Source organism: Solanum pennellii, chromosome 5 (genome assembly GCF_001406875.1).
Source record: "Solanum pennellii chromosome 5, SPENNV200".
NCBI lineage: Eukaryota > Viridiplantae > Streptophyta > Magnoliopsida > Solanales > Solanaceae > Solanum > Solanum pennellii.
Genome location: NC_028641.1, coordinates 77,712,733 through 77,734,620, shown reverse-complemented (window position 1 = coordinate 77,734,620; position 21,888 = coordinate 77,712,733). Strand labels below are relative to the sequence as shown.

The 21,888-nt window shown below is 34.5% G+C and overlaps 3 protein-coding genes across 3 annotated transcripts; 1 reads left to right on the top strand and 2 right to left on the bottom strand.

Moving 5' to 3' along the window:
* The first annotated feature begins 2,085 nt into the window (after positions 1-2,085).
* On the top strand, positions 2,086-4,672 carry LOC107020348 (thioredoxin F1, chloroplastic-like). Its single transcript, XM_015220670.2, has 3 exons — positions 2,086-2,488; positions 4,160-4,259; positions 4,338-4,672. Exons 1-3 carry the CDS (start codon positions 2,175-2,177, stop codon positions 4,470-4,472), a joined length of 549 nt encoding a protein of 182 aa, XP_015076156.1. The 5' UTR covers positions 2,086-2,174; the 3' UTR covers positions 4,473-4,672.
* Positions 4,673-4,771: 99 nt separating this feature from the next.
* Positions 4,772-10,710, bottom strand: LOC107020347 (biotin carboxyl carrier protein of acetyl-CoA carboxylase, chloroplastic-like). Its single transcript, XM_015220669.2, has 7 exons — positions 10,462-10,710; positions 8,336-8,389; positions 8,096-8,241; positions 7,700-8,018; positions 7,503-7,574; positions 5,262-5,327; positions 4,772-5,178 (listed from the first exon to the last, which is right to left on the bottom strand). The coding sequence occupies exons 1-7, from the start codon at positions 10,639-10,641 to the stop codon at positions 5,155-5,157; spliced, it is 861 nt and encodes a 286-aa protein (XP_015076155.1). The 5' UTR covers positions 10,642-10,710; the 3' UTR covers positions 4,772-5,154.
* Positions 10,711-11,291: 581 nt separating this feature from the next.
* On the bottom strand, positions 11,292-19,880 carry LOC107020777 (U1 snRNP-associated protein usp106-like). The gene is made up of 13 exons (XM_015221270.1): positions 19,543-19,880; positions 18,288-18,340; positions 16,541-16,709; positions 16,354-16,417; positions 15,532-15,611; positions 15,239-15,392; positions 14,338-14,399; positions 14,107-14,169; positions 13,263-13,321; positions 12,839-12,920; positions 12,036-12,079; positions 11,747-11,953; positions 11,292-11,592 (listed from the first exon to the last, which is right to left on the bottom strand). The coding sequence occupies exons 1-13, from the start codon at positions 19,687-19,689 to the stop codon at positions 11,574-11,576; spliced, it is 1,203 nt and encodes a 400-aa protein (XP_015076756.1). The 5' UTR covers positions 19,690-19,880; the 3' UTR covers positions 11,292-11,573.
* Between the last annotated feature and the right edge of the window lie 2,008 nt (positions 19,881-21,888).

Here is a 21,888-nt window from a genome sequence, read left to right as displayed (position 1 = left end):
AGAGATTTGAGTTTCTTCGGTGCTCTATTTGAACAACTCGAAAACCCTCGAAGGGTTTTGGGTAAAATTCAAGTGTATCGCCGTCTACGTGCTTATCCTGAGTACCCCTTTTATATATATATATCATATCATATATATTATTATAAGCATGAAGCTCAAAACTTAAAAGTTGAATTACCATTTTGCTCCTCTAATAAATTAAAACTTATATAATTTAAATATATATAATCTTCTTATTCTCATTACATAAATCTTTTAAGAAATAATACACTCATGGATTACACGCGCAACGCGCGTGCACGGAAACTAGTATATATATATATATATAAATAAATAAATGTGTTATTTAACTTAACTTTAATTGACATTTATACTTTTTAAATTTTGAATATGCATAAATAGACATGTTCAGCTTTATATAAATTTGATATATATACGGGTAGGATACATGTGTCTATTTGTTCAGTTTTATACAAATTTAAGTGTCTACTTATGCGCATTCAAAGTTTGAGGGCATAGGTGTCAGTTTGGGTCTAGTCAAATAACATGTTTATGTATTATATCAAACATAAATACTGCTTTTAACTTCGGTTCAACTAACATTTATGCTTATCAACTTTAAATATCGACAAGTAAACATTTAAATTCTTATAAAATTAAACAAATAGACATACGTATTCTGCATGACATAATATGACGGCACATAGGATGTTATATAGGACATGAATAGATAGATACGACAACAAGTAGGATACATGTGTTATTTGTGTAGACCCAAAATCGGAAGGCTTATATAATCAAATGAAGCTAAATTAAAAGACATGTTTATGCATTATGCATATTATAAAACTTGTTTTATACTAAGGTGTAAAATAAAAATCTCATTAGCGCAAAATTCAAGTGTTTAATTATAACCACGATTAGTTAATGAACATAAGGCATAATACATAATATATGTCATTTTATTTGGACTCATTTTATATTTATGTCCTCGGATTATGGGTGTGTACAAATAGACACTTAAGCTTTTATAAAGTTGAAAAAATAAACATGCATCTTACCTGACACCCTACGTGAGAATTTATGTTCTACGACGTATCCTACTTGTATTATGTCATGTAAGACTCATATGTCTACTTGTTCAATTACTTTATACAACTTAAGAAATATGAACTAAAGCTAAATTAGAGATAATATTTAGTATTATACCATATATATATATATATACATATATATATGTATTCCTATTTTTTTTTAACAAAGATAGTTTTTGTCATTAGCAATCTTTTCTTTAAATAAAGGGCAAATTTGAATTATTTCATAAACTTGGAGAACATATTTGAACATTTTCCTTATAACAACATGTTATTTCAGGTTCAAAATTATTGTTAAACTTTGTGAAATAATTCAGTGTGTTTAGTTTTATTTTGATTGTCATAATACTATAGTACATTTGTTCTTATTATTGGCCAACTTCATATGTTGACCTTCCTTCCAAGGAAAAATGTTCAAATTTAGACTTAAAACTATACAAAATGGTTTAGTGTATCATACTTTGAACTTTAACTACATATATTCCTTCTCATTTCGAATGTACATTAGACAGTTAAATTTGTATAAAATTAAAAAAATATACACACATATCCTACATAAACGCTATATAACATATTCTACATATATTTATTTGTTCAACTTTATATAAATCTAAAGATATCAATACAAGTTGAAACCAAATTAAAGAACACATTTATGAGATTTATATGTTATATCATTCAAAATTTTATTTAAAAACAAAATCAGACAAATTAATTAAAACGATCAAAATATTTAATTTATATCTTTATTACCACAAGATTTTCCAAAAAATTAAAATAAAATCAATTTATATGGACCAATGATTCCACGTTGCCTTCCATCATTTTGGACTCATCCATCAAATGCAATCTCTACCACAAGATCATATACCCTTAAAATGACAAAAACACCCCTAAATGGAATCATCAACAAACGCAAAAAAGAATATCTCAATGAACAATTTCGTCATTTCACCTCTCAAACTCTCTCCTTCTCCCTTCAAATCCTCCGCCATTTCTCTCTCTCTCACACACACACACTGCCTCCACTCTCTCTACCTATACATACAGAGCTATACGTATAGATTGATAATAGCAAAAATGGCGTTACAAGTTCAAGTAAATCAGGTACCATTGAAGTCATCAATGGCGCCGGTGCCGGCGCAGTCAGCATCTTCTTCGTGGAGGTTCAACAAACAGTCAGTGGTATGCGTTGCAGGAGATTATGGCTTCTCGTCTAGGGTTTTGAGGAACAGAGGATTGAGCTTGAGGGTGAAGTGTAGTAGCTCAGATGCTACTGTTACTACTACGACTGTGACGGTGGGACAGGTGACGGAAGTTTGTAAGGATACCTTTTGGCCGATTGTTGAAGCCGCCGGTGAAAAAACAGTCGTAGTTGACATGTATACACAGTGGTAAAATTACATATACTTTCTATTTCCTTTTAGATTTGATGAATTTAGTGCTTAATTATGATTATTACTAGTATAAATCACTGCTAATTTTGTTTTATCTTTTCTCTCAAGTCTTTTTTAGCGTAATCCTGATAAAAGATGAGGAGGATTGGCGTAATTTGATAGTTAAGGTAATTATAATCATGATTATGACAATTAACATATAAAGGTGAGACTTACTGGTCAATGAAGCTCGAAATGAACTACCTTGGTTGAACAAGGTTCGAAGTATAAGATATTGGTGCAAAAATGCAAATACTCGGTAGAATAGTTGAGGTCCGAGTAAACTGAGCTGCACACTACTTCTGTATAATAAAGAGGAAAAGAAACTAAGATGAATTCTGTGAATACTGCAACAGAGTTCTATTCGTTTTCCTGAGCGGAATATAATAGATTATGAATCCATAGACTGGAACAGAATGGATTAAGAGGATTTATATAGCTGACCTAATTCATTTGTGATTGATGTGTGCTAGATGATTGGCAGAATCCTTATCTTATTAGGAGGAAGGAGGTTTCCGAGTGAACAACCAGATACTTACGAGAGATCATTTGAACTAAAAAGATCTGGTTTTCATGTCATTCCATAATGCAAAACTAATTGGATATGTAAGAGGAAATTATTTGAACTTAAATGGTGTGGTTCTCATGTCACTCCACTATTGGCGAGAAGTTTGCTTTACTAACATAATTAGGGAGGTTGTAGAGTAGGAGAATGAAATAAGCTGGTTAGTTTAAACTTTGAATATGGTTTGATGAAAATGAATTTCCGTTTTTATAAGTAAATCCCACTAAACTAGACTTGTACGCATTGATATGAATGGAGTCAAAGGTGAATCCCCAATCAGCAAAGGGAGATGAACTCTTTTATTTGGAGAACTTGGAGCAGAAAGTTATCTTCAACATTTAATCCTTAGCTTTGATTAGCCTCTCATCGATCGCGTTCTCTTAAATTGAAGTGATTATTGAGATCAATCATTGATAGATAGTTGAGACCATTTATCATTGCTGGTTCCGTGGCTTAAGCTATTTTCATTTGACTCTGCTTTGTCTTGACCTTACAGGGTGGGGTTTATGTAGTAAACTCTAATTTAGATGTTGCAGAAAGAATGTTAACTGGCAGTTGATAGTTCTATAAGTTTCTGTTGTCGCCAAACTGTTTTGAAGATGGGGTAGATTCTACCTAGGTGGGTAGTTAGTATATGATTGAGAACCCAGAATTGCTCTCGTCCATAGCTCTACAGCTTGCAAATGAAAGCCTCACATGTGCCGACATATTACAGAGTGAAAAAGTAAATACAAGAGAGAGGAACACCAACGGATTTCACTATTGATCTTCCTGTATTCATCTTAAAGAAAACGGATAATAAAATGGACTGGGCAACTGTTGGAGACTAATGAATTGTCAATTGTTTTGGAAGACATGTTTTTTCTGCTTTTGAAGTGTAGGATTTTGAAGAGTGTCTGATATATCGTTACTTGATTGAATGCTTCTTTGAATTTTGAGCTAGATGTTTTCTATCATCAGTAATAATTGGTTAGTTGTGCCTCTGGGGAACAGTTTTTCGACAGTGTCTTCTCCCACTGTCTTGGTTTTCCGCATTGTGATTTCTGATTTCAATCCACCTGCAGGTGTGGTCCTTGTAAAGTGATTGCTCCAAAGTTTCAAGAGCTATCAAAGAAATATAACGATGTGGTCTTTCTGAAGCTGGACTGTAACCAGGACAACAGGGTATGTATTCTTTAAACCACCTCACCTTGTAATGAAACAATACACACTAGAATTGATCAATGTGATAATTTTTGGCAGCCACTAGCGAAGGAACTAGGCATAAAGGTGGTTCCAACATTCAAGATTCTGAAGAACAATAAGATCGTTAAAGAAGTCACTGGAGCAAAACTTGATGATTTAGTAGCAGCAATTGAGGGTGTGCGATCAAGTTAAATATTTATTCTTTTTTCTATGACTTCTTCTGTTTAAATATGAAGCAGATAATGTCTATGAATGTCGTAAATTAGTTCTAACTAAATTCAGTGTATAGTCGTGGATAATGAAGTCTCATTAGAGAAAATGGAAGTGATGTACTTGTCTTGCCAATGTTTTATTTTACTATGGAGAGTAATCAAGAAAGCTAAATTCCCATATTCTTATTTCACATTTTATAATCGATATACATTGATTCTAACATAACATATGTGAGGAAAATGAGAACTCTTGTAGTACCAAGTTATGTTGAGTCAAAGTAAATTGAAACTATTTCACATGAAATAGCAATTATAAGTATCGTATTGGCCAGGGGCTAAATAATCAAAACTGCATACAATCCTTATCATAATGCGATGAGATTGTTATCGAGGTACAAACCTCACATAAATACGTCAAACTGAAAAAGGAAAAATGAGTAAGCTAAAATCCACAATAAAATGCCAAAGAATACCTCAGATTAAACACTAAACTCTCCTAATGAGTTTTAGCCAGAATCGTCTATTCCAATTTCCATCACACTATCAGTCAATGCAAACATACTCACTGAAACTGAAATACTGCAAAATATCACAAGCCCAAGGTAAACAAACACTTGCCAAGTTCCTCTGCATATTGTTTCCCGGGTCTTACTCGAATGGTTCTATGGCTTGATGACAAACAGAGGCTGCAGAGAGATAAATACGATATTAGGAAGGAAATGGAGTTCACAAAACTGAATAGTTGGATTAGGTTAGTCAAGAAACTCACAGTATCAACACTGACAGGTTTTCCATCTTCAGCAACAACCTCAACGATGGTTCCTGATCGATCAGCCTGAAGGGAACAGACAGAGCATAGCAGTCAAATTTAGCGAAGGATAGCTTTTAAATTGCCCCACATTGGGCAGGTAGAAATAGGTTGTCTCCTTGTATGGTCTTATCCTCATTGCATGACCTAACTTTTGAGGTTAAGCTACAGGCAAGGTCTACTTCATGGATATCAGAACCCAGCTTTATGTTATTCATGCTCCAGTTAGACAAGCTAGAGCGTGTGGGGGGAGGATGTTAGATCCTCCTATGTCTATTGAAAGAATGAGATTATTGTCTCCTTATATGATGTTGTGCAACGTTCACCTCTTAAGCTAGCTTTTGGGATTTAATGGACATAATGTTGTCTTTGAGTGAAACAACAAATGAATGCTTTAACTGAACTAGCCAAAGTTTCCTATCATCATTCTCTCATCAACTCTCTAATGTCTTCCAAGTATCACATACAGTGGAACAAGCTTTGATGTAACTATTAGTTCATAGTGGGACGACATAGGTGAAATAGCGACATCAGTCATAACTACCACTAGTTTCCACAAAAATTTCATCAGGTCGACAAGAAAGGATTTCTCTGCAACATGAGGGGAAGGAAACATGAAACTTCTGCCACTTACTTACAAGCATTTTATTGAAACTGGCATGAGTTCATCTACATGACAACTCCAGCAGAGATAAAACTTCCAACATGTTAGAGAACGAAGAATGAGGGGGATATAAAATAAATAAAAATTATGGATTCCCAGTATAGTTATAAAATAATAAACACTGAATGCCTGCTCCACATATACTCTTCAAATTTTATTTTTTCTTTCAAAAAATACAAATAAAGAAGTTACAATTCTCAAACAAGATTTAGATTTCCCCCTTATTTCTAAATCCGCCGGCTTCAACCATTCCAAGGAACAACAAGCCCCCTCAACTTCTTTGATCACTTCCTAACCACTAAGACATATACTTATACTCATCTACATGAAAAGAAGACTTCACTGATCTACTAATCCCTCTAACAAATGCCAATTGGCAATTCATCCTTCTTTCATTGTCAATTCTATGCCAATTGCCAATTCTAAATTGAATTGCTAACACAAAAGCATATATTTATTACATACAAATGAAGAGAATAATGCAGTACCAAAATAAATAATGAATAAAAACAGGAGTACCCTCCCCCTCTTCCCACTTGTAGGATCACAGTGAGTATGTTGTTGTTCTAATTTAGAATAGCACCAAAGGATGTTGCTGAGTCTAAAATGACAGAAAATGTTACTATACCAATTACCAGATGAATCTCAAGTAGAAAAAGGTATTCCCAAACATTATGTACATTTCATAGCAAACCTTACATGTCCAAACTAGATCCACTAAGTATCATCAAAGTTTAAGCATGCGGCATGCCCAAACAATCCACAAGCCCCGAAGTGCCACTACAAGTATATAAAATCTAAGCCTGTACATCATTCATTGAAACCCCCAGAATCCTTGGGGTATCTTCCTTTACTACTTCAAATTATATAATTAAACAGTCCAAGAAAAAAAATTCTTAATTTGTTTTGTAGACTAGAAATATATAGTTTGTCCAATATATATATATTGGATGTGGTCTGGACTAGTAGAGTAGAAACATTATATTTAAAGATACTTAGTATTTCTCCTGTTCATTTTCTTTTACAAATTTGCAAGCTCTAGCAAAACCAATGGACATCAGTTTTGGAAAGGAGTCATTAGATGGTAAAATGACAACCCAAAGCATTTTGTCTCAAGCTAGCTTGTGCACAGCCCCACTAATACATCACGCAGCCTGGACAGCCCACAGGTATAGGTTCCCAAGGTAATCCTATTCTCCAGGCTAGAGCATGGGTCAAACAGATGTGGTAGCTAGAATGAGAACCTGGGATCTCTCATGCCTCAACCACTAGGTCATCCTTTTGGAGAACTCATGTTGTATAAGTAGAAAGCAGGTTTATAATTTCTTTGATGAATAAGCAAACAATTACTAATCATGAATTCAATTTATTTCGATGCCTTTCTAAAAGTTGTGCAGGTAAGAAGACAATTCTTTTGGCACCAATTTAAAAGCAGATCTATAAATTTAAAAATAGTTAAAAGTCATGAAACAGAGGTCTCGTATAAGTACAAGAAAACAATATAGCAGGCGTTGGCAATAACCAAAGGAAAAGATTACCTCTATTTCGTTCATCAACTTCATCGCTTCAATAATGCAAAGAACTTGACCCTTCTGCACTTTGTCTCCGACCTGTTGTAATGCATATCATGGAAACCAAATGCATTGAGAGAGCGCATTAAACCATAAACTTCAACTTTTTAATCTTTGAGGTTTCCATATTAGAATTTATTACATAAAAGATGGACATGCAGTACCTTCACAAATGCCGGTTCACCGGGTGCTGGACTTCTATAGAATGTCCCTGCCATTGGGGATTTGAGCGGAGGAAGAGATGAATCAGACTTTGCTGCAGCTGGAGAAGGTGCAGGGGTTTGAATTGGAGCAGGTGCAGGTGCAGGTGCAGGTGGAGGGGGTGCATTAGATTGTATAGATGGTACATGATATGATTGTATAAATGGAGCTTGTGCAGGAACAGGAGCAGGTGGTTGTGGTAGTGCCTCCTTCTTACGGATTACAATTTCACAATCAAATTGTTTTAACTGCAGCTCCACAACATCCCTAGAATCAACTAGCCTGCACAAAGGACAGTGTGTCATGATTATTCATGAAAAAGTCTCTTCAGAGATGTGAAAAAAAATGGGAATGCATACTTGACAAGGCTTGAAACTTGGCTAATAAAGTTAGATATTGCTTCCTCTGATACCGAAGTTGCTGATGAAGTCTCACTTGGTGATTTCACCTCTTCTGACTGGGTAATAGGAGTAGCTGCATTATTTGAAGATCCACCAAGAGCAACCTTGAAGGCAACAGATGGTCCCAAAATAGGTTTTCACAAAGGTCACAATATTTGAAAGAATTCCTCCAACGAAAACCATTTGAAAGAACCTTACCTCATTCGATTGGGCTCTAGTTACGACTGAATGATTCCAATTAGATTGTAAACCCTACAAAAAAAAGAGATTAGTCACATCAGTCTTTCTTCCTCTGGTACTAGTAAAAATGGAAAAAACATCTCTGACAAATTTGGGAAATGGGGTTTGTACTTTGGTTCTTCCATTAAATGAGTTACACAGGGTATCACTTGGCCACTCGAGATGGTGGCCCAAAAAATTCTTTCATATGACAAGTTCTAAGCATATTATAAAATCTATCACCATTTACCAAAAGAAGGAAAAAAACAGATGAGAAGAACTCATGAATAGTTGCATAAGTGCTGCAGAATCAACTTCTCATATAATGATATAAGAGCAACCCTTTACTTTTTAACTCCTTCTAAAAGAAAATGCACTCAAAACAATATCTTAATTCTACCTGATGGTCTTAAGAGGCAATTTCCTTCAAACTAAAAGTGCTCTGTGAAGGGTTCTTTCAAGTTTAACAAATGAATATATTTATTCAGAATTAAGGGAATGTATTATTTGCTTTTTGTTGTACTCATTCAACAAAGTCTTATTGTTGTTTAATTAACAAAATTATACCTTTTGCCGATCTGAAAAAAAGTTCAACAAATGAATTAAATCACTACAATTGATACAAGATTGCCAATGAAACTATAGGGTCTTCATAGTAACCAGAAAACCTGTTGAGGAAAGAAGATACTACATCGCAGAGGCAGATCAAGAGTGGGTTCAATGGATTCAACTGAACACATTGTTTTGGTTTCATCACAAGTACATATGTAAAAAAGATTATGCTTGTGCGTATGTAGGACACATTTTGTATCCATTGACTGTAAATGTTAGATTCTGAAACTGCTACAATGACAATGTTAATACAAGTGCAGGTCTTCAGTTAATTTATTGGTTTCCAACATATTTTAGGTTTTCTCAAAATATGAAACAATACTAAAATAACTTTTGTTGTTGTTACTTTGTCAATTTCCCTGACCCAGAAAAAATCATTAACATCTGGATACTCTTTTGTACTCAATATTAATGGCAAAGCAGAAAAGAGAATAGCAGAACAAATATAAAGGATGATACCATTTTTTAAAAATTGAACATCCATTAATACCCAAGATTTAATTAGCTCAACTTCGTTCGTTGCATCTAAGATCACATATAAGGTGTCTTTTCTATTTCCAGCTTCAATTTCATCTGGGAGATATTCACTTCTTTTACGTGTGTTCTCATATCAAGTTTCACAAGAAAAAGAATACCCAAAAGATATAAAATTATACTAAGAATAGAAATAAAACCATTGGCGAATACATCCTTTCGCAGTAACCTCAATTCAAACTATATGGTATAGCTGAAAATCATTTCTAAAAATATGTCGACCCTAACTAGTTTTAGACTGAATGGTAGTTTTATCATATCTAAATATAACGGAGTCCAAACTAATTCATGATTAAGACGTTATAGATGTTGTTCCAGTATATATACACTAGTATTTGCAGTAGTAATCTGCATCCCAGATAAAAATTGTGAATCCTACTCCATATAACAAAATAAAAACAGATCATGCATGACATACCATTATTTACTTGCATAAATAAAATATATACAAATAAGTTTATAACATCAATCACAATTTTTTTTTTCTTTTCTTAGTCTGTTTTGGTAATGCGTTATTCAGTTCTTACTATTACATGTTGCTTCATTTGATCTGTTTATCATGCTATTTTTTTTTGTCAATGTTTTCCATTCTATCATGATTTGTTTACACTTCTTTTGAGCCGAGGGACTATCAGAAACAACCTCTCCACCCTGCAACTGCAGAAGTTAAAAGTCTGCATACATCCTATCCTATCCTACCCCCTCCAAACTCTACATGTGGGATTACACTTAGCTCAAAAAACATGGCTTGATTTATGCTAACACGGTACCACCTAGAGTGAGCTAGGTAGATATATAAGTGAATTTGTTTCCAAAATGTACACATTTAACAAATCGTATTCATTCCGAACTCACTGAATCTAAATAATATGCATATTTCATATAGAGAGGGCAGTAAACACAAAATTAATTGAAGGAAAGTAAAATGAGAAAGCAAAAGTGCAGAGGAATAGTATTACCTTACAGGAGAATCGGAGTTTGGGCGTGATAGATAATTTGGAACGCAAATGATTGTAATGGCGATGATGGCAGAAAGGTAGCAAAGTCAAGGATTTCGGGGCATTTTTGGCCGGAAATACTGCCGGTGAAGCAGATGCTGCCGGTGTCGCCGTCGCCGTTGTTCCGAACGACGTCGTCATTTTGCTCGCCGGTATAAGGAGAGAGGAAAAGAGAATAGGGAAGAAAACAGAGTGTGTCGATGAATCCAAGGAGAGTGGAGATAATGGCGAAGTAGTAAAACGATGTCGTTCCTAGTTTAGGAACAGTCTGATCTAGACAAGTAAGCATGTGGGACCCTCTCAATTACGTGGCAATTGAAAAAGTTTTTATTTTTTAAGCAAAAAATTATATAAAAAGCATTAAAAATCGTTTTGACAAATATTATGAAATATTTCTTCTTCCTTAGTTTCTCAAGAAGTAATATGTAAATATTTGAGATTTATATTACAAGTATATCATAAGTTGATTTGATTTTTCTTCCGATAATAATCGTGAATTAACAAATCGAAAATGGCATCAAGACAGGATAAATATGATTTTTTAGTTTATCACTTCTACGTGTAAGTATAGTTTTTGTTGAGTGAATATACATCCAACATATTATGCAACAAATTTAAAAATAAGATATGTTTTAGATTTGCCATTAGTAGAAAAGATTTGAGTTTACTATCTTAGTTAACTTCATGAACCTATTTCTTTTAAAAAAGAGTGTGTTAGTTAATCGAGTTCAATCTCATTTGAAATGTCTAACAAATCGAGCATTAAAACTTACAAATCAACGACACCAATCTTCACAAACAAATCACCCATGATGGCGAAAACAAGCCTAAGAATTTTTAAATGGGTTATTATCTCCACAAGAGGTGCAATCTCAAAGGGTGGTACAATAAAAAATGTCATTTTGATAATCAAATATCAAACTTCATCCCCCTACCAATTCATAATCCAAAAAACGACCAAATAAAAACAGCAGTATATATATATGACATCATCTCCTAGATACTACCAAGTACCAAACATCCACCAAGTTAAGACACAAGATTTCAACTCCTCATGCCACAGCAACTTTCACCTAGTAGCGATCGTGACGCCTGGAGAGAGAGAGAAAAAAAATCTGTTAAGAGAATATTGAACAAGTGGATAATTATATTGAAACTACGTTTCTCTGTGTATACAATTGATTTGGCATTGCAAGGATCAACATTGTGTATATAATGCAATATGCTAAGTGAAAGAAACATGAACCTGTGGCGATCATAATCCCTTGACCTTTCTCTTGACCGTGAACGTGATCTCCTGTGACTCCTTGAATCATAGTTCCGAGAGCGGTCTCTGTTTCTGTCACGTTCACGATCATAGCTGCGATCTTTACTCCTGCGATCATGATCACGGTTATCAACTCTATCCCTGCTTGATTCTCTCTCGCGTTCCCTGCTTTTCCTTTCTTTAGATCTGCATAGTAATATTGAACACTTGAAGATAAGATGGTAAAAGCAAAAGTAGATACAGTGAAGTAAAGGACACGAGATCCAACCTCCTATCTTCTTCTATTGCCTTGCGCTTCTTGTTTCTTTCTTCCTGGCAATTCATCATTGAGAAAACACAGATAAAGCATTCACAAAACAAAGTTGTATCCTTGTCAAATAATTGAGAAACGTTTTCACACATTATATAATAGCAAAAATTGAATTGCTAACACATAGTAGCAGTAACAAACCATCACCACCAAACAAATTTTCACCCTTGTCTCGCAAGGCAGCACAACATAGGAGATTTCCACTGTATTCTCTGTTCATAAAGGAAGATGCAGGAACCGGCAGAGCCTAAAGTCGCAGACCAATATTTTGATTCATGCACTAATAATTGATTATACTCTCCTCTATGATGACGATCTCCTTCATATAACTACCACCCTTTTTAGCTCTTGAGAAGTCACACATGTGTCACTTATTCAACCATTCTACCCCATCTTAAATTCTACCTTAATACGGTTCCATAAAAATATGAAGTGCGATATGAGAATACACATTTCACTATGGACCATAGTAAGATCAGTAAAAGATAGATAACTATAAAGGGCATAAATGTAGAAAGTGCCCACAGAAGAAATTGAAACATGAAACCAGGACCAGAATCAAACAATTCAGATGATCAATTTTAGGAACTATAAATCAAATGTGCTCAATCAGAGATTATTGTATGCAACCAGATAAATAAGGAAACAGGCACATGTATTGACAAATACCACATGGCAAAATTCTCGTAATATACTTCCAATAACAGAACCTACACTGCAACACAATATAAGAAATCTTCAAGTAGATATCTTATCTTTACCTGAAGTTCAGCTAATTTCTCCCGGATTTGCATATATCCCAAATGAAGCTTTCCTCCAAAATGATCAGCTAAGCGACGATCACTGGAAAGAAAAAGAAAAGTGAGGATAGCCGGATTTTCAAGTACTATGTCCAAAAATTTTAAGAAACAAAATTTGAATAGATAACAGCAAAATGAAGTTGCTCCCATAACTTTCTGGCTAAACATAACATGATTGAAAAATTAACACAGAAAAGACGCACATTATTTAGCGGCAAAAGTTTATCCTCGAAAAACTGGGCCCAAAAAAGCCTGCTGGTGACAAGGAGGTACAATCGCCATGTCAAAAACTGAACCACACAATACTTCAAAGCAGCTTTTTGCTTTCCCTACACAGCTACTTGGAAAGTGTTCCTAAAGATGAAATGGAAAAAGGAGCATTTACCTGTCATAAACACTTAAGAAAGCTCCACAAATATCGCATACACGGAGCTTCTGATCAGTCTGCAAAAGTTATAATAAACATGTCAGGGATAGTAAATTCATATCAAGACCACCAGTGAGATTCCTCGGCAGAAATATATGCAAGAACAGCAACAAACAACACCCTTCCCGGATTCTGCTGCTCACTCATTCATATATGTGCCCACTTGAGGCATCATTTTCGTACATCAAATAGCAGCTAAAAACACTCTAGTTCTTTATTTAACTTTGGCTCTTAAGAGATTCTTAACATTCAATAAAATGCTAGAAACATGTATCATTATCATCGGAAAGTATCAAAAAGAAGAGAGCTCTTTATTGACTTGTAAACAGCTAGAAAGGGCTCCTAATTCAGGCTTAGGCTACGAGTCCACTCTTTCCATTCAGATTTCCATTAATCACGACTAGTGTGTGATGATTTGCTTGTAAAGAAGTTCGACCATGCCTCTGAATTAACCTACTTCCCAGTCCTAAAGGTGTCTCCTTACCACAGTTACCCAATTAACTCACCTGACCCACCTCTTGTAACCATCAAACTAGTCATACCACTCGTCGGACTCAAGAGACCGTAAAAGTTCTTCTCCGAGTCACACAGTATATTCTAAGAACCATCTGCGACTCCGAACCATGCTTTCAGAGAATGATTACATGTGGGTTTTTTTTTTCTCAAGGAATCATCTGAATAATTTTTTAAAGTAAGATCACTACTCATTTAGATTAAATTCGGTAAAAGCACATATATAAACTTATAAATGAAGAGAACTAACAGCAAATAATGCCTTATCAGAGCTAGAAAAATGACTTACAATCCGCACATCAACTGCAGTGTACTTTGAGGAATCCTGAACAGGTTCTTGCCTCACAGGTAGCTGAATAAAGTAGACAGGCATATCAAGGAGAGAAGTGTTAAATGTAGTCGAACTGGAAGGGGAAGTGTTTTGAGCCCAAAAAAAATAGAGAAAGGAAAGAAGGGCAATTTGAACACTAAAAAGTAATAATTAAGCACAATTGAAGTACAAACAAAACTGTTTGGCAACCTTCTTAAGAGCTTCCGCCTCTTCCAATGCTTTCTGAGCTTCATCAACCATCCCTTGTTCACCTAGATACCAGGGTAAAAGGAAAGGTATACGATTAAAAAAAACATTGAGCAAAAGCTACCATGCCATACAGTCTCTTTTCTATAAATTAGATCAATTCACAAAAAGTAAGTGCAACAAGATAGTACCAAGAAACTGTACAAGGTGTATTAACAGGCATTGAGCTTCATTTGAGGTTCAAAACACAGAAATGCTTCCATCTTGCTTAAATCACTTCTAGGAAAATTTTTACTACTGATCAGAGATGTGCAGATAATTATCCTTAGCCTCCCAGTAATGCATTTTCATCATAAATTGAGATCAGAGTAACAAAATATCACATACAAATTTGATAATGATCTCTAGAGGTCAAGCCCAACACTTCACACCAAGACTTACAACCTTTGGTGATGGCTTATTGAATAAAATAAATAGGAACAAAATGAATTGAAATGAGCATAGATTTATTTCAAACTTCTATAGCAGAATATGGCATTTCTGATCTCAAGGTAGGACAACAATTGTCCAGCAATGAAAGATATCTTTTTTCATATTATCAAAATCGAAACATTATCTCCCACTTCAGTCACATAATACCCTGCCATTTCCCATGTATTTACCAATAACAATCTCAAGGGAGCATTTTGAAACCCAGAATTACTCACTATTTTTTCTTGATGTTACTTTCCTTTTCAACTGCCCGTACGCAAGTGCATGGACATATACCAAAATAATGAGATTGTACTACTCCAAGAGAGAGTCGACAGAATAGAGCATATCAAAAAGCGATTTCTAGTCTTGTAGAAGAAGTGGAGGATGTTGTAAGCAATGCCAATTTATAAATATTTAGATTTCAACATACCAAGATCTTCTGCTTTCTTCAGTTTCTCATTTATCATTTCCTGTATGCGAGGATCTGGAGTAGATGCAGGCAAGGGTGCCAATTGTGGAGCATTCTGAAGTGGCTGCGGCAAAGATGCTCGATCCTTGTTGAATGCATCCAAAAGAAGCATTGACTGCCATTCGATAAAAGAAAATATAAGTTCTGACCATACACACTACCGAGTGAACTGTTAAGTATAGCAATGTCATTAATGTTTGCCAAGCTGACTGAATGGCAAACTAAAATTCAACATCTCTAAGTTCCTTTGATACCTGTTTGTCTGCTCTCTTAGTTCGAAGTTCTTCAACTTCTTCCAAAGCTCGAATTTTCATATCTGTCTTACCTTCAAGATCTGCAGAAAAGTTAGATCATTCAAGAACTTGGCCAACTCAAAAAGAAACATTGAGTTTTTTCATCGGAAGGAAAATTCAACAAAAATAATAGCACTTCACATTTTCTTTTATTTTTGATAACCGTGGTGTCCTAACCAGCTTTCGCACACCTTGACTTATTCCACAGACATGCCACCTCCCACCAACAACAAGTACCGGGTATAGTCTATGAAAGAAGGGAAGAATCACTTAGTGTTTTTTGTTTCAGTAGAGTTATGAATCTGAGACTTCAGGGTTCTCAACCACTTCACATTGACCGCTAGGCCACACCCTTGGGTGCAATTAGCACTTCACATTTTGTTACTCTGGAATCACAGTATGATCAAATTTACTTATGACACATATGTTAGTTGATGCCAACCTAGATCCAAGAATGAAACTAAAACTCATTCCAGCTTAAAATTATGAGACAAAGTAACGATGAATCTCATAATATTTTTTTTTGAGAAATCGATGAATCTCATAATATCACCAGCAATCATTAAGTATAATTTACTCCCTCAACCTCTGTATGCTCAAAGAGATATATAAATTGACAAGCTGACTCGTCATTTATGTAAAAATGCAACCCAAAAAAAAGTAAAATATGAGCAACCTAACAATGGGAAATAACCAATCAAGACTACATAGTCATGCTTGCGAGACTTGTAAAAGGTACTTTAACGTGGCATTCAGGTAATCAGCAAATCTAAAAGAACTTACCATGTATGTCAGCTTCTTTCAGCTTCTCTTTAATTTGCTTTGACAACTCATCAATCTCCGGAGTCTATAATTTAAACAAGTTGAAAACAATTGTAACAATGACTAGTATACGGAGGAAGGGCAAAGAGGAAGTACCAGTGACCAACAAAAGAAAATAATAAGCTTAGAGCCCAAACTTGACAATTACCAGGGTAACTTCAGATACTGATATGGCAATAGCAGCTTTGGCATCCTCCTCATCAAGCCTTTTAAGAGCTCTAGTTATTTTCCTGTCACACTCAACAATCAGCCTATCTATTAAATCCTCCAAGTCCCTGTCATAGTTATCCTGACCTTTTGCTTTTGCTTCTTCATATCTAAGACAAGGTTAAGACAAGACAAGTGGTACTGGATTTTTTACTGTTTCAAGAAGCAAATCGACCAAAGAATACAACACCTCTTGTCCATTTATTTGTTTATTTTGATGATGATATCTCCTGTAGATTTCCCTCTTTTTTTCTGTAGTTTCAGTAGAATTCAGGGCCGGCCCCAACTTTTTTGGGTCCCCTACTTTTACCTAAATATGCATTCTATATATACACAAAATAACTTTGAAACGAATTTTTTTGGCCAGAAATATAACAATTTTAACATAGGGATCATTGTAATTATTAAGAAATGAAATAGTTTTTAGGTAATTGTAATATCCTTTCTTACGTAGTGACCTATTTCGTTCCATCATTTATATCCCAACGATTAACATGCACCCACGTTATTATTCTTATATTTACTTATAACATTCCCTTCTTCTTTTTGAGAAGGAAACATTAACAATTACCTTTTTCATTCCCATCTCACTATCTTATTCGCTTATTATTGAATATTCCGAGATCTAGTGAACGGTCGAACCTTCTCCATTATGCAAAATCTAATGTTGTCTGTTTATAAAAAAGATCAGATTTTTTTTGTCGCTTTCTCTTCAATTTCAAACACTGCAACAAATAAACTTTGTTTCAATATCATCATATGAACTTACTAAATTCAGAGCAACACTGTTTCGATATCAATATATCAACTTCTCAAATTCAAAAGCCAGGTTTTATTATCTTGATTTTATATTATATTTCATTCATTAAAAATTTGCAGTGTTCACATTCTTGCTTCATAATGTTTGTGTACATCATACCCTCTCCAATCACTTGTAAAATTACATTGAGTATGTTATTACTCCCTCCGTTTCAAAAAGAATGACCTAGATTGACTTGGAACGAAGTTTAAGAAAAGAAAGAAGACTTTTTGATCTTCTGGTTCTAAATTATCAAATGTACCAAAATGTCCTTTAATATTGTGGCCTTAAACATGCCATGTAGAAAGTTAAAGTTAATGTTTTGCCAAAAAAGGAAAGGATCATTCTTTTTGAAACAGATTAAAAAGAAAATGAGGTCATTCTTTTTTTAAAAAGAGGGAGTATTATTCAATTTACATGTCAACTAGAAAAAATAAATTAAGGCCTCTAAGAAGTTCGGCTTTAGGCCCCCAATTTTGTTTAGACGACCCTAGTAGGACAGACAGGAGTTTGAGGAGGAGGAGATCAATGATCTTCAGATTAATATCCTTGTTAAAAACAACCATAATATTTTTAACAGGATTCAAGTTGATCACTCAATTCCAGCTACTAGGAAGCCTGTCAGTCCCTAATAATATTTTACGACGAGAATCTGTCTCAATTCCCACTAATACTGCAACAACTTGTATCATCTTCAAGACAACAGATAATCTAGTTAAACACCCTGTGACAACAGCCACCCTATCTAGCATATGTAAAGACGTAAGAAAACTTTTACTTGAATAGCCCAAAACGCCTTGTCGTGATATTAATTCTCCACTTTATTAGGGCACAAAACATGAGTATGAAACACTTTGAAAATCAAAATACACACATCAAAGAAGGATACTCTTTTCTTAGAGGCAACGAATGCACCTTAGGGCATGCCCCCATATCCATTTTCTGCATAACAGAAAAGAAATTAAAACAAAAAATCAGTTCAAAACATTAATAAAATCAAACTCGAAATGAAGACGGAGGACACCTGGGACAAAACTGAACCACTCCAACAACCACCCCCCCTACGCACCCAAACAAGTATTTTCAATAGTCGATATTTTAAATTCAAAGATCTAATATAGATAGCATGTGAGTTGACTCTTTGATGCTGACTGATTTCACCTTATCAATAAGAATTGACTAATTTCACTAGATAAAGATGATTCCCATTAAATTAAATAAAGCTTGATACTAGAGGAGCAATATTTATCATTTTTTTCCTACAAGTATTTAGCATTACTGTTATCAACTTGTATTTCACTGGTTCACATCTTCATAATTGTAAGCAAATATTTATCAAAGTAGGAATCAAGAAAAGGGATAGCTTATGAGGGCATGGGTGGTTACATAAAGGAAGTCCAAGAAGTGCTCTCCTCAAGGTTCTACATTTTGAGCCATAGACTAATGCTATTCGCCCAGGTGTAAGAGATGCAAGTGTGAAGAATTTCATAGACTTAGTCTTCAAAAGAAACTTGCAAGACTGAGAGATGGATGAATTCCACAAATTTACGGCGCTTCTATACAGGCAAGCATTGACAGAGTAAGATGACCTGTAGTAGTCTGAGCACTGAATGAGAACATTCTAAATGATGTCTTCAACCACAAGCTATTATAGGGGTCACAGAATTCCCACATCTTTCCATATGGAATCCATAAATTCCAAGAAAGGATTGTTTCTTACACAGTTGAAACCGAAATGAATTTTTTCAGCAAAAATATTTAAATCTAAGCCTCCAACTAATTCTCGACAACCGAAATGAATTTTTTCAGTTACCAAAAAAACAAACAACCTAAGGATTCAAATACAAACACACACATACGAGGAAACATGTAAACATATAGATAGAGAGCTCTATGGCATTTGTGTATGCATTTCACTCTCCCCTACCCAGTAATAGCCGGAGTACACTTCATAGCACAAAATTAAGATCTATGTATACAAAAACTATTTAAATCTAAAGCTTCAACTATTTTTGGACTCCTAAATGAATTTTTTTCAATTATCCAAAAACAACAGTAAATAACCTAGGGATTCAAATACAAACACAAACACAAGGAAGCAGGAAAACGAAGAAATAGAGAGAGCGGTGTTAACTGTTACGTACAGTGAGCTGAAAGAGTTCGTGAGGGCAGAGACCGGAGAGATAAAGACGGCAAACTTCACGGTCGTAGTACTTCCGATCAACCTCCGTCACATCGCCGTTCCGGTTAGCTCCCATTAACACATCCAGTTGCTTCCTTATGGCGTCCATTGACGATGAACGCTTAAAATTCGCTGCTGAGTTCAAGCTTAGGTTTGCTCTCTATCTATGCAAGGGTTTTTTTCCTCTCAACTCTTTTGTCCTTTCGGAGCTTTTTCACTTCTCACAGCGTTTTTTATAGGGTTTGCCAAATTGGTCCTTTTTAATTTTCATTTTAAATTTATCAACTTTAAATTAATTAAAAAACCCATTTAGCCATGAGAATTTTTCACTTTATTTATTTAGAAAAAAAATACCAAATACACTCTAACTATTAGAGCTGTCAATATTTCGGCTAGTCCACTCCATCGAAGTTAATTCATATAAGCTTTAATATTTTATGGGTCAGACCAGGCTAGCCCATTTTTGATGTGGGCCACGAAAAGATCAATCCAACCCACAAGTACATGAACTACAGGCTTGTCAGGCCACCCAACCCAATTTATTTTAAAATTATATTATATTTAGAATTATTAAACTAAATTATAAATTCTAAATTATAATTTAAAAATATTATCATAAATATCGACAAAATAATCTTACATGATGTTAATGTTACTATTTTTTAATCAAATCTACAAATAAAATTATTTATTAAGTTTTTTTCAAGTAAAAGTATAAGTATATAAATAAAAATATTAACCTGATTGTTTTGAGTTTGAACTCTCTTTAATTTTAAATTTTAATATTATATTATATATTTTAATTAATTTTTATCGGCCCACGGGCCGGCCCCACCAATATTTCTCAAGCCCCACAAATCAACAGACTTATTCAGGTCGGGCTAAAAAACTCTTTTCTCAAATGGACTCCAAAAATCATAGTCCAATCCTATCAAAATCCAGGGCTATGCCAGGCCGGCCCAATAGGCCTATCTCATATTGACGGCTCTACGAACTATATATTTTTATATCTAATTTATATAAAAAAACGGAAAAGGGCCTAAAATACCTTCGAAGTATTGAAAATGGTACACAATTACCCTCCATCCACCTATTGGCCTCCAAATACCCTTCACATTCACCTTTGGGTCCAAATTTACCCCTTCATTAACAGACCAAAATTAAAAATAATTAAATAATAATTTTTAATGACGTGGCACTCAACCATTGGTTGTAATTTAATTATTTAAATAATTTTAAACCCACCCATTACCCACCCATTTTAACTAAACCCACCCATTTTAACTAAACCCACCCATTACTTTCCTATTCAGAAGAAAACAGATGCAACTGCTTCCGGACTGTTACCATTATTTTCCATCACCGTTTGAAGAAACTCTATCAACATCTTTTACTTCCTCCAGTTACAAAAAACCCCAAGCCACAAGAACCTGAGATATAACAAAGAAAGTAAGAAACTTATTACTGAATTTAGAAGAAACATACACTAAGCATGATGACAAGGGTACTGTAATGGTACCATATATTTAAACAAATAACTGCTACCCGTCAAGCTGCAGTGTATCCCCGAAAGTGAAGCAGCATGAGCAGGCGTTTGTCATGTAAACCTGGGGATAAGAAGTACAGAAGGACGGGAGAATACAATGAACATAGGTCCACAAAAAATGAAAAGGAAAAGATGTATAAATAAATAGTATAATAGATGTCCCAAATACAAAGACACTTTAGAGCTACAGATCAAGGAGCCATTACACAAATTCCTTCCAAGTTCAAATTGCCACTTGATAAACCAGTAATAGTGCTTTTCCTTTTACATTTTTCTTTTCTGTTCCCTTCATATTTTAGGATTTGGGAGGGGGGAAGAGAGAGAAGGGTAATAAGGGAAAAATGAATGGGAAAGTAATGGGTGGGTTTAGTTAAAATGGGTGGGTTTAAAATTATTTTAAATAATTAAATTACAACCAATGGTTGAGTGCCACGTCATTAAAAATTATTATTTAATTATTTTTAATTTTGGTCTGTTAATGAAGGGGTAAATTTGGACCCAAAGGTGGATGTGAAGGGTATTTGGAGGCCAATAGGTGGATGGAGGGTAATTGTGTACCATTTTCAATACTTCGAGGGTATTTTAGGCCCTTTTCCGTATAAAAAATAACACTATTTAAATTATATTTCTTTCTTTTTTGGAAAAACTGTATTTTTGCCTGCATGAAATAATTACCACTACAATCCTTATTACTGTCTGTATACATGGTGCATATGATACATTTTTTTGGTAGAACAAGAGAACTGTGTCAATTAAGATATG